General features: G+C 41.0%; 1 protein-coding gene across 1 annotated transcript in view; it reads left to right on the forward strand.

Moving 5' to 3' along the window:
* Window positions 1-13,625, forward strand: part of CPSF2 (cleavage and polyadenylation specificity factor subunit 2) — a 179,734-nt gene that overhangs the window by 154,363 nt on the left and 11,746 nt on the right. The window contains exon 17 of the mRNA XM_067095976.1: window positions 1,550-1,686. Coding sequence (XP_066952077.1) covers window positions 1,550-1,686 — 137 coding nt within the window. The remainder of the gene's footprint in view (window positions 1-1,549; window positions 1,687-13,625) is intronic.

The following is a 13,625-nucleotide window of genomic DNA, read 5'->3' on the forward strand; positions in this document are numbered from 1 at the left end:
ATATATATATATATATATATATATATATATATATATATATAGTAGGTTCTTGTGTTGTTTCCTGTTCTTTATTGCCAAACCCCAGTGGATATACAGAATAAAGAAAATGTTTTATAACATGTGGCTATACCGTGGTTCAAAAATTCATGAAGCACTATTGCCATGATGAGATATTGCCAGGAAGGTGCAGTAATCCTACAACCAGACCCGACATAATTAGGCAAGTCACCTTAGAACCACAAAGAATAATACATATATAGGTTCATGTGTTGTTTCCTGTTCTTTATTGCCAAGCCCTATGGCTATGTGGAATAAAGAAAATGGTTGGTAACCTGGGACTATACTTTGGACCAAAAATTGATCTAGGTTGTTGGGATTTATTAGGAGCTAAGCCATTTTGTCACGTCAGTTTCTTTTGCAAGCTCCTTTGAGGACGAATAGCAGTTATGCCATAAAAAATGACAGATTTTTTCATTAATTTGTATTTTTCATAGCTAACAAACCTGCAGTCTTAATATTAGGATAAATCTTCTGGCGCCAGCTAGAAGCCAGTCAAAAAAATAGGAATTGTTTATGCAAGGAACTGGTGGCATCTGGCATCAGTCATGGGGCTCAGGGAGGAAGCAGGCAATGACCTAACCTAGGTTGTGGTGTAGGAAAAGCCTGTTTTTTGTAGCTGCTGTGAGTCCTCAAACCCACCCACTTTCCTTTACAAAAAGACATGGGAATGGAGTGAATATTTATTTTGCAAAGATCTGGCGTGTAATGAGGGAGTTAGCCGATATATGGTCTGTTGTCACATCTCTGAGAGTAGGGTGAAGGGAAAAGTGAGGCAGCCGCTGTTGACAGGAGGTAGAGCTCTCCTGTCCTGAGACCTTTTTTTATTCTATCACCATGCCAACAAGCCCTATTCTGGCCAAGACCAAGTATGAGAGAATTCTTTGAGATTAGTTGGTCTGTCTTATGGAACCCAGGGAAGACCATGAGTGTACCGTAACTCCTTGGAGGACACAGCAGCTACCAAAAACATGTTCTTCCTTCATTAAAACCAATTTTATAAGCATGCATTGGTCACTTCAGAAGTATTATTTTCTTGTTAATGATTTTTATCAAAATGTAAAATTACTCTCAAGACGTGAATTTTTTTTTTCATCCTTATAAGTGCATGTGACTTCTTCGAAGTACGTACAGAAATAAATGGATTTTGAATGTTTGAAAATGTATTTCCATAATTTAGATTTATTTACAGTTTTAAATATGTATAAAGTTTGTATGTTGTTGAAAAGATATCTAAGATTCCAAAGACTGTACTAAAGAATATTTAACTGTATTGTTGCAGGGTACAAATTTTCAAGATGATTTTTTCAACTTATTAAATTAATGCATTCTGTCAACAATATTTTTTGCAATTCACAAGTGAGGTTGATCTAATCATGAGTTAGTTTGAAGTAATGACAAGGCACAGCATTGTATGTTACTTTGTATAAATAAATTTGTTCAGTGCTGATTAGGAATGCTTAAAATGATTCTTGTAAATGAATGTTTCTAGGCTCCTTACCATGATCCTGTATTCATCAACGATGTTCGCTTGAGTGAATTTAAACAAGTCCTCAGCCGAGCAGGAATTAGTTCAGAGTTTAATGCCGGTATACTTTGGTGTTCAAATGGAACATTAGCACTAAAAAGGTAAGTATATAAATTCTTTTTGGTGTATATTATGTTTATATATATATATATATATATATATATATATATATATATATATATATATATATATATATATATATATATATATTTATATATATATATATATATATATATATATATATATATATATATATATATATATATATATATATATATATATATATATATATATATATATATATATATATATATATACTGTATATATATATATATATATATATATATATATATATATATATATATATATATATATATATATATATATATATTATTGCAGGAGGCTTTCCATTGACATTTAAAATGTCAGTGAGTTTCTTTTATTGAATTGTAATCTCTTCTTTTACAGTGTCTTCAATTTTAATGCTTGTTCTGTATATGTATATATATATATATATATATATATATATATATATATATATATATATATATATATATATATATATATATATATATTGTTACGTGTGAGGGTCTTGGCTGATCATGTATTATTCAATTTACGTAATTTTTACGGCCCTGCAAACCAAGATTACACGTAACCTGCCACTTGAAGCCAAAAGTTAACCTCAAAGACAGTCGTTAATTAGCCAAAGGTCGCCAGTTAAGGGTAATTAACCTTAACAAGAATATTTGAGATGAATTTGATTTTAAACGCAACGGTTCTTCCAAACATTCGGACGCGAGGCATACAAAAGCATCGAGACTTGAAACTGTGTTGCTTACCCTAAACTAGGTATTTTACTGGAATAACGGGGTTGAAGCTAACAATATAATAATTTGGCTTAATCTAGACTTCGTAAACACATATACAGTAAGTGGGGATGAAGGAGGAAACAAAAAGAAATGCGAAATACAGAAAAAGATAAAAGAATGGGCGAAGTTTTGAACAAAAGCAACTTTACCTTAGGATGAACGTTGTGCGCACCAACCACCGCCGAGAGGAGTCTTAATAATTGCTTCTTCACTTCACTAATAGAATAATAGACAAAGAAAGGGAGAAGAGGCCCCATCGGACATGTGGTCTCTCCGAATGCTCCAGTCTCTCTCTGAAGTTCCCTGACCGCCTAGGTCAAAAAACAGTCACCCCAGGTGTCCGCGTTCTTGTTTTCAAAACATTCGCCAAGAGACAGGTAGAAAGGAAAAAGGACCTTAGGACCACCTATTTTTAAGGCTGATAGGGAAATTTTCCTATAGGGTGAAGGCCTAAATTACCTATCCCGTTCTCCAACGGACGTTAAGGTTTGAACTGAAGACGCTCCTATATAGACAACATCTTTTCCCTGTCTCGGTCAGGTTGATATTATTTGCAATCAAAGTTACGAGGGCGAACAGCAGTAATATTTATAAAAGCTCCCCCCCTTAAGAGGGCCTTCACTCCCTTTTCGGGCGTGAAGGTCTATACTAAGCAAGCTGTTCGCCTCTAGTAGGTTACTCTCCTTCCCCTGAGCAGATTAGTCCTGGTTAGCCTACCTAGCTACAGAACTACCTAACCCTAGATAGGATACGAGCTATAATCACTACTTTACCTAAGTCTAATAGTACTAGAAGGTGCTCACGGTTATTAGAGGCTACCTCCTACAATCATGATGTGTTTTAGACCTAGCCTAGTGGTACATTCTATGATATTCCCTAGCCTAACCTATCCTAACCCGACCGTAGCACCAACATAAGAGTTAATGTTCTAACTAAATCACAACTTGGTTTATGTTTAATACAATTAATAATTACTAGTTAATTCATGAGGGTTGCCTCATATGATAAATGGGTGGGTGCCTCACGGAGGTCTTAAGCCATGCGTGTCCTGAGCATCGTGGCTCAGTTCACAATAGTTAAGATTATTGAAATTAGTTAGGCTACTTACGTGATTGCTGCGGCTCGGTGGTAAGTGGAAGGAACAAGGTTACTAAATTGATGTACCGTACTTTAAGGCGGCCTAGGCTATGTACAAGTAAAAGGAAGAGATCACACTGGCTACCTCCTCTGGGCAAGGGGCCAGGATCACTCTTAGATGTTAGGGCACTGTGCCGAGAGGGCACTAGTGCCAGGATGAGCTTATAGCTTCGCAACTACTGGGCTCTCTTCCGCCCCTTCTTCTTCTTCTTCGGGTTCCTCCAAGGCCTATCAGTAGCTGGCCTAGCAGGTGATGAGAGCACCGACTCCGGGGACAGGCCAGAAGGGCTAGCGGGCGTGAAGTCAGGGGCAACTGCAAAAGCTGCGGGAGGACTCCCTACTCCGGCTGCTGCGACAACCGGCATGAGAGCGATCTCGACTTCTGCGTCCGAGGATGCCAGTTCCTGGTCTTCCAAGGAAGGGGTACCCTTTCGATCCTCCAGGGGTTCATCCCTGGGAATCAAACTTTGCAAAGAAGAAGTTTCGGGTGCTGGAGGCTCTCCAGTCGCGATGATCAACTGCATGGGGAATCCTAAATCTCCCGGAGGAGGATTCGCCTCATGATTTAGACCCGGCATAGGGCCTTTTCCATTGGTAGCTCAACGTCCGTGGCGGACGGAGTCTGGCACTGCTCAGTGCTAGCAAGTGGCACTGGCAGCAGATGAGGTCAGGCATGCCTGACAAGGGGTCCGGAGGTGCAATACCTCGCGGGACGACTTGGGTTTGGCTGCGGCAGAGATTCCCTGCCCCAGCAGGAGATCGTAGCCTCTCCTAGAGTTTTGTTGGGGCGTCCGCTGGGCGTTGCTTGGTTGGGCAGCCCTCCCAATTTGTGGAGTGGTCTGCCCCTTGCACGTCCTGCAGCGGTACTGCTTCTCCTGAATCTCTCTTGCGGAGGGGGAAGACCTCTTGGTGGGCCAGCCCTTCGCAATTGGAGAGGGCTAGGCCTGGAATAGTTTGTTGTGCCCCTTCCGCGGACCACTTTGGTGGGCGGAAGGTGGAGGTTTGTCACTATTGAGAGTGTTAGATGGGGCCTCCGTGGAGGAGGTAACGCTGACTGCGGAGTGGCATTGGTGACGGGCTTCCGCAGAAGATCCCGACCCAACAAGAAGACCACTCCGGGCCGAATTCCACCTACCATGCCAAGGCGGTGGGGTATCGTGCCCCAAGGTGTCCTTACCTGGAGTTGGACCGTAGGAACGGTAATGGTGTGGCCCTCTATCCACTTCATTTCCCACTGGGTTTCTTCGTCAACCATGGCACCGGCTGGCACTTGGGCCCTAGTGATCAGGCTAATGTCTGCCGCAGTGTCTACTGTGACCGGAAGGGTCACTGGCAGGCTAGTGCTCTGAAGAGGGGCCACCGAGATGAACTGGGTTTCCAGTCTCTCGGGTAAAGGATCCAGTGCGGACCAGCAGCAGAAAATGAAGTGCTGATTAGGTTGACAAATTTGGTGGGGACATGATGTGGACAGGCCGGAGACCCAGCATTGTAGTGGCTGGCAGCCCCACAGGATCTGCACGGGCCTTTTGGATGGGCTCGGTGGCCTGCAGTAACTGTTGGAGGAGAGGGCTGAGCGGATGAATCGGGAGCGGAGTTCTGGCTGGTAGGGTTAGGCTGCTTATTAGTGCCGAGTTTGTATCGGCACTCAGCTCGGCAGTCCATTCTTCGGGCGAGTGGAGTTCGAGAGGTAGGCGGAGGGATGATTCGCTTCTGAGAGGTGCTATGCGACTGATTGAAAGTTTCCCACGAATCAGCCATGCGACAAGCTTCCATAAGTGTGGAGGGCTGTTTATCGTTAAGATATACCGCAAGGGCCCTGGCACACATTGGAAAAGGTCTTCTAGCATGGTCCGATTGAAGAGATCCTCAAACGCGTCGTGCAGGCCAAGGAGTCGAACCAGCGCGTCGGACTGGGTTTTGTGACATGCCCATTCCGTCCAAGACCAGCCGACTTCCTTGGCAAGACCTCGGAACCGTTGTCTCCATTTTTCTGGGGTTATCTCGTAGGCCTTTGTAATGACTCTACGAACTTCTGCCATGTTACCTCTCTGGCTCTTCTCCAGTGAGCGGCGCTGCCTTGGCTTTTCCCTCCATATGCTTGGCTAGTATTAAGGCTCTCTCCGTCTCCGTGGTGCTGTAGTTATCGAAAAGAGCCTCGATCTCCTCCAGCCATGCTTCTGGCTCGTCCTCAGTCCACTTGGGGACTAGGGAATTGATGCTCGAAATTGGAGCGTTTGATGCAGCAGGTGTAGGACTGGAGGCTTGCTGTCGAGCCATAGCTTCGGCATTCTCCATTTTGGCTCTTTCCAGCTCGAGCTCTTTCTCCTTGCAGGCTAGCTCACTTTCCTTACAGGCTAACTCTTGCCGTCTTCTTCTTTCTTCTCATTCCTCTTCTAATTGCCTTTGCTCGGCTTCATACGCCCTTCGTTCTTCTTCATACTTCCTCTGCTCGGCTTCATACATCCTCTGCTCGGCTTCATACTTCCTTTGCTCGAGTCTTTCTTCCTTCTCCCGCTTGGCCAAGTCGTCCACTTGCTCCTTAACCCAGGTGGTAAGTTCCGAGCCGGTGAGACCTGCCGCCGTCCCCAGCCCCAGGAAGGTTTTATAATGCTCTGCTGTCATGGTTCTGGTGGGGAAGGGCGTCTAACCGGGTCGACTGGGCGTACTTGGGCAGCAAGGAAGTGTCTCTTCAATAATGACGTGGCACCCTTTCAAAAGGTGGCACTGTAGTTTGGGTGTGCTGTGTACAGGTCATGCTGGTGGCACTCAGTATCCCTAGGCACTGGTGCAGGTTAGGTTCCAGAAGAACTTTCTCTTCTGTGTTCCCTTTTGTTTTCTTTTATTTTCCTATATGCTTGGTTGGTGGCACTTATGGTGCCAATGTGTTCCTAGGGACCCTCTACTGGAGTCCAACTAGGCTATATGGGAGGAAAGGCACTCTACACCCCCTGCAGAGTGCAACAATCGAATGAGAGAGAAAGGGAAGGTAAAAGAGAGAGAGAGAGAAGTAAGCTATTCAAGTGATGACAGTGCTGCAAATTATTGGCACTGTGGAATAAAGTGAATTTGGGTTTTTTTCTTTAAAGATCCTCGTGAGTGGCTGGTCCCAGTACCGGCCCCTTCTTCTTTCAGAGGGTGAAAACTACTGTTTGCTTCGGTCTGGATAGCAGGCCTCACTCGTGACCGACAGTTTATCACTGTATTGTAATTACTCTTAACTTGTCCTCATCTATTGTGGGACAGAGGTGTTTCTTTTATTTGGTTTATTGTATTCGAATTAATTAGCCTAGTGTCGGCCGTTCTTTCTTTGAAGAGGGTCACGTACACTTAGGTTAGGAATGCTTACTTGAATGACGAGCTAATTTCTTGCTGCTTGAGAACATGTAAAGCAAAGATCTTATAAATGCACAATGGCATGGATCTTAATAAAATCAGATAGATGCGTCGTCTTGGCTTCCTTAGGGATGGCTTTATTATCTTAATTTTCCTGGGAGCCGACGTCACAAAAGTTTATCGTAAAATTTTAAATTCTCTTTATATGATTTTTATAGCAGGTATTTGTATAGGAACTTGTTATGGTATTACTCCTAACTAAGGCCTATCTTTCCCTGCCTAAATTGTCTTTTGGTTTTGTCTAGCTAAGATATTGCGAGGTGGGTTTACTACGAAAAGCAAAAAAAAAATTATGCCCCAAGAGTGGCGGGGAGCAGAGTCGAGGTCACAATAACAAGGTCTTTAAGATGGCGGCCAAGTCCCGTTAGGCCTAAATTTCAAAACAACCTCTGGCGGTGAAGGAACACCAAAATGGCCGGTCCTCTATTTCAAACAAATTCAAACAACCACACGAACACGGCGGAGGAATCCAAGATGGCGGGTATTTCCTTTTAGCACCAAATTCAAAAACAACGCACGAAACAAATGCAGGTATCCAGATTTTACTTTAAATATACCAATCATGCATAGTGTTTTACGTTAAGGATGGAAAACGAAATTACCAAACAACTTTGTGTCTTTTGTTATCGTATTCCTCACCCGGACATTAAACAAAAGAATGAAAAGAGAAATGCTAGCCTGCCTGCGTAAATTTACGTTGTTGAACGGTACCTTTATTGTAAAATTACTATTTCAGTTCGCTTGCTACTTCACTGACACGGTTTTGAATGATTCCCGCTATATGCAAACAATAACGATCGGAATTGCCGACGCGATTTCTAAATTACTTTGTGTACATGAAACAGGCTCCGCTTTTTCCGGCCTTAGGATTTGTTACTTGAACGACTTGACTCACGATCCGAACACGGTAAAATGCCCTTCCTTAAACGACACAAATTGTGATTCGCTCTGCTCTCGAGTCGCACCCTTCCTACCTACGGCTAATTCTCGCTACACTTGTTATTATAACTATTCTCTTTACTGCTTATTCTTATGCCTCGTTCTTTGTTTGGAAGAGTGAAATGGAATTCAATATCTGACTTTTATCTTTGGAATTAATGTAATTTTAATTTCCTTTTCTCCAGGTTCTTTCTCTAAAATGTACTTTAGATTCTACGCAAAGGTCGCCAATGTTACGTGTGAGGTCTTGGCTGATCATGTATTATTCAATTTAAGTAATTTTTACGGCCCTGCAAACCAAGATTACACATAACCTGCCACTTGAAGCCAAAAGTTAACCTCAAAGACAGTCGTTAATTAGACAAAGGTAGCCAGTTAAGGGTAATTAACCTTAACAAGAATATTTGAGATGAATTTGATTTTAAACGCAACGGTTCTTCCAAACATTCGGACGCGAGGCATACAAAAGCATCGAGACTTGAAACTGTGTTGCTTACCCTAAACTAGGTATTTTACTGGAATAACGGGTTGAAACTAACAATATAATAATTTGGCTTAATCTAGACTTCGTAAACACATATACAGTAAGTGGGGGATGAAGGAGGAAACAAAAGAAATGCGAAATACAGAAAAAAGATAAAAGAATGGGCGAAGTTTTGAACAAAAAGCGACTTTACCTTAGGACGAACGTTGTGCGCACCAACCACCGCCGAGAGGAGTCTTCGCAATTGCTTCTTCACTTCACTAATAGAATAATAGACAAAGAAAGGGAGAAGAGGCCCCGTCGGACATGTGGTCTCTCCGAATGCTCCAGTCTCTCTCTGAAGTTCCCTGACCGGCCTAGGTCAAAAAACAGTCACCCCAGGTGTCCGCGTTCTTGTTTTCAAAACATTCGCCAAGAGACAGGTAGAAAGGAAAAAGGACCTTAGGACCACCTATTTTTAAGGCTGATAGGGAAATTTTCCTATAGGGTGAAGGCCTAAATTACCTATCCCGTTCTCCAACGGATGTTAAGGTTTGAACTGAAGACGCTCCTATATAGACAACATCTTTTCCCTGTCTCGGTCAGGTTGATATTATTTGCAATCAAAGTTCGAGGGCGAACAGCAGTAATATTTATAAAAATATATATATATATATATATATATATATATATATATATATATATATATATATATATATATATATATATATATATATATATATATATATATATATATATATGTATATGTATATGTATATATATTGTATATGTTTATGTTTATATATATATATATATGTGTGTGTGTGTGTAATTCTGATAGCCACAATGCCCTCTTAACTTCTTGAATTCTTAGCACTTTTTGGATATGCTTGTAACTCGGCCGTGACATCCAAACAAGAAATTGAAGAGACTTGTGATTTGCCGGTCGCGGGAGACGAACCCGGTCACCTTAACCACAAGGAGGTCACGTTGCCGACCTGACCACGAGAAGGCCGCGACCGCAAATCACAAGTCTCTTCAATTTCTTGTGTTTGGATGTCACGGCTTCGAGTTACAAGCATATCCAAAAAGCACCGAAGAATTGGAAAGTTAAGAGGGCATTGTGGCTATCAGAATTACATATGTGTCTGGTAAAAGTGACCAGTAGATTCTACACACACATATATATATATATATATATATATATATATATATATATATATATATATATATATATATATATATATATATATATATATATATATATATATATATATATATATATATATATATATATTTTTTTTTTTTTTTGCAGAAGGCTTTCCATTGACACTTAAAATATCAGTGAATTTCTTTTTATTGAATTGTAATCTCATCTTTTACAGTGTCTTAAATTTTAATGCAATTTCAATGCTTGTTCTGTATAAAGTTATATATGTAGTGTGTGACACATTACCTTTAATTTTATAATTGTTAAGTAATTTAGCTAGACTATTGAGTCCAAAATTTTATTCTCATAGGAATAGCCCTTTAGTAAACAATTATTTGTGATTAAAATACAAAAACTCTCTGACTGCTTATAAAACTCTTACTAAGTAGCACATTGTTCAGCTCAAAATGTCATAATTCCAGGAAAAATTATGGTAAAAAATGTGAGAACAGATGCATTACCCAAGTTTTCATTCATTAAGGTATGACCCAGACAAAAGTTCGCCAAATGTAAAGCTGTATAATAGCAGTTGGCAGGTACTCTGCTTGCACATAAAGAGCCATTGGTTCCCAGTCTGTCTAGGGTTTTGAAGGATTGCCATTTATGCTTACATTTCCTTTTTGTTCTCCATTATCATTATATTATTGTGTTTTTAATTTCATTCACTTTAACATCTAGGCACTGAGTAGTTAACAGCAGGTCAGCTATTTTGATTTGCTCATCTGGTGGTAATACCAAAGAGTATTCAAGCACCATTATTCTTTTCATCAAAAGAATTCCTGATGATTATGGTGGTTTCCATAATTAAGATCATGCCTTAGGTAAAGATTACCTAGGTTTGTGGTTGGTTATGGATGATGTTATCAATGAACTGTATCAGTCAATAGAATAGCTAGTGCTCTCTCTCTCTCTCTCTCTCTCTCTCTCTCTCTCTCTCTCTCTCTCTCTCTCTCTCTCTCTCTCTCTCAGTAGTTTTCACACCTTTGGTAGCATTCTTCATTGCAGTTGTATGTATGCCTTGGACTTGTTGCAGTTTTAGAAGTAAGGTGAATTCTTCCCTTACTTTTCTTGGTATATAAATGGTTTAAGGTTTAAAGTTACATCTTTTGCTATCAGTTGTTTCAAAATTGTGATTGTTTTGTACTTTTCTAATGTGCTAATTTTTTTCTGTATTGGCAATGAGGAAGCTGGAAGCTTTGCCTTTCTTTTACTTATCATTTTCTTGCATAATGCAGTCATTACAGACTTTTAATATTAATCTCCTGTTTATGTCTCTGGTTACAGTGATTTTTGTGTATTTTGTACATGTCACATGTGGATTTTAAACAATGTGTGATTTATTCGTTATCCTTCAGATCTTAAATCCCAATTGTTCAAAGTTTCCACTGTGTAGATGCCATTGGTTACCAGGTAAGCTGTGTAACACTTATACTGTACAGGCAGTCCCGGGTTATCGGCAGGGGTTCTGTTCTGAGGGTGTGATGATAACCGAAAATCATCGCAAACCAAGAATTGGTGATTTTCGGGCTTATCAGCGATTTTCGGTCATCAGCGCCTCTGTTGGGTATGTATCAGCGCCAGTTATCGGCACTGATAAGTGGAAATCGGTGACTTCCAGCGCCAAAAATTGCTGATTTTCGTCACTAGACAAGCGCCGTAAAACCAGATCACTGTTAACCGGGGACTGCCTGTATAGCTAAAGTTGATAGGGACCCTCATAAGTTGGAGCCTTAATAGGGCCAGGCATGTTCACCCAATCTTGCCTCTCCTAACTTAGAATTGGTCCAGCAGTAATGGACAGACTCCCACCCAGTTTATGCCAGTGCTGTTCCAGCACCTATTTCTGCTGATGCTACCACTCCACCAGATAAACCATTCAAGTGACCATTCTGGTAGAGATCCATGCCAAGCTCAGACCTACTTCATAGAATTTTTTCAAGAGACATCTCCACTCCTTTGACTCATTGACTTCTGGAACAGACAGCAAGTTATCTCATGATGAGTGCAGTTCAGTGGATGGAAGCCAAGAGCAGAAAAGGAGCCATGATAACTGGCTTTCCAGTGGTCACTCATGAGACCAAATCTGCTCCTGTGCTGATGATCAGAGCTACTCCAGGGTCCCAGCACAGAGAATTCAAGCTGCTCTAGTGCTAAGACCTAGTCCACTTTGTGATAAGGGCATGAGCACCACTAGTTTTAAGAACCAGAGCTGCTCCAGCCAGTACCCAGGACCCAAGCTTCTCAGTACCTAGGACTTGAGTTGCTTCAGTACCAAGGACCTGAACCATTCCAGTACCAAGGACCTAAGGTACTCCAGTACTAGGAATTGTGTTGCTCAATTACTAAGAAGCTGAACTGCTCCAATACCAAAGGCCCAAGCCACTCCACTTCAAAGACTAGCTATTCTAGTACTAAGGACCCAAGCTGCTTCAAGAATCAGACTCAAGCCCAGAGCCTTCTAACTATTCCAGGACTAAGTACCCAACCTGTTCCAAGAAGCAGATGCAAGCCCAGAACCTTCATTGCAGTTCTGACCAACACCAGAATCATTCAGATAATTTTGAGCAATTCAACCAAACAACCACCCAGTTTCCATCTCAGACAATGTAAGGAGAGGTCTCCTTTGGTGGCAGAATGTTCAGAATCTAAGTATAGGCTTATCTTTAGTCCCTACTGCTCCAGAAGAGGTTTTGTTCACAGATGCAGTTACAAGAATAAGAGTGGTTCACCTCACGGGCTTCACGTAAGTAAGAAAGTGGTCATTACAGGAGAGGAATTGCCTTATAAATTTCCTAGTGTTGAAGTCAGTTTTTTTTAGGCCAGAAAGCCTTTGGTCAACATGCAAAGGCCATAAGTGTTGGAGTCATGTTCAACAGTACAACTACAGTGGCTTGCCGGGAACATCAAGGAGACATAGAATCTGAAAGCCTGTGTCACTTGTCAATAGAAATTTTGACAAGAACACAAGAACAGGTGGAAGTCATGCAAAAGTTCATACCAGATACTAAAATGTAATTGGAAACATTTTCAGCAGGAAAAGCCATGTGTACCCTCTGTAGTGGTTGTTAGGCTTCCCAGGGACAACTTGGAGGTATACACCGTTCCTTCATTTGCAATAATCTGGAAAGTCTTGGAGAAGAATGTATAATGCAGGAATCTTTATGTAACATAGTTCCTCTCTGGCTGAATTATGTGATATTTGGAACTTTTTCCCTTCTGCATCAATCATACTTCTCTCAGTTCCTCTCAGTTTGGAGACTGGATCTTCATGCTTGGAGGTTTTTGTAAGCCAGTGGATTCCAGGGGTGGTCTGTATATGTGGTAGAACTCACATTCTGTCTGGTGTGCCTGCCAATATGATTAGTGAGGGATGATGGTATTCCCATATTAGCCTCAGTCGAAATAAACTGATTAGGACTACACTTATGTTTCTCTAACCATGTTGATGCTATAGGAAGTCCCTGGGTTACGGCAACTCTGACTTATGGCGTCCCAAACTTACAGCACTTTTTCAAATATGTTCATCAAAAAATTGGTTCGGGGTTATGGTGGGTAGGGAGGTGGACATGATTTGGTTCTCACTGGTGTTATTGGTGAACAACTGAACCTTGTGAATAGTTGATGGTTTCTTTTTAGGGTTTTCAAAGGGGGTTTTAATTTTACATTTTTTTTTTTTTAATTTATAACGTCTCAAACTCATTTGAACTCATGGAGAAGAAAAACCTCTTGGCCTTCTGACATTATACCAACACAGATTCTAAGCAAGGATACATAAAATGTTTCAAAGGCTTCTCACATATCCCTCCTTGTTCAGGTATTATCAGTGGAACCATTTGAATTCAAGAACAGAAAGAAGAAGACTGTTCTAGGGATATTTGCATTAAACACAAGTAGTAAATATATTAATCTTGATCTGGAGGATAGTGATCTGGATTTTATTGAAGTTAATCTAAAGATAACTCTGTGGGATACAGCCAAAAATCTCCCAAGTAGAAGTCAGTTATTGGTAGCAGAAGATACTCTAAA

The sequence above is a fragment of the Macrobrachium rosenbergii genome, chromosome 52, assembly GCF_040412425.1.
Source record: "Macrobrachium rosenbergii isolate ZJJX-2024 chromosome 52, ASM4041242v1, whole genome shotgun sequence".
Taxonomy (NCBI): domain Eukaryota; kingdom Metazoa; phylum Arthropoda; class Malacostraca; order Decapoda; family Palaemonidae; genus Macrobrachium; species Macrobrachium rosenbergii.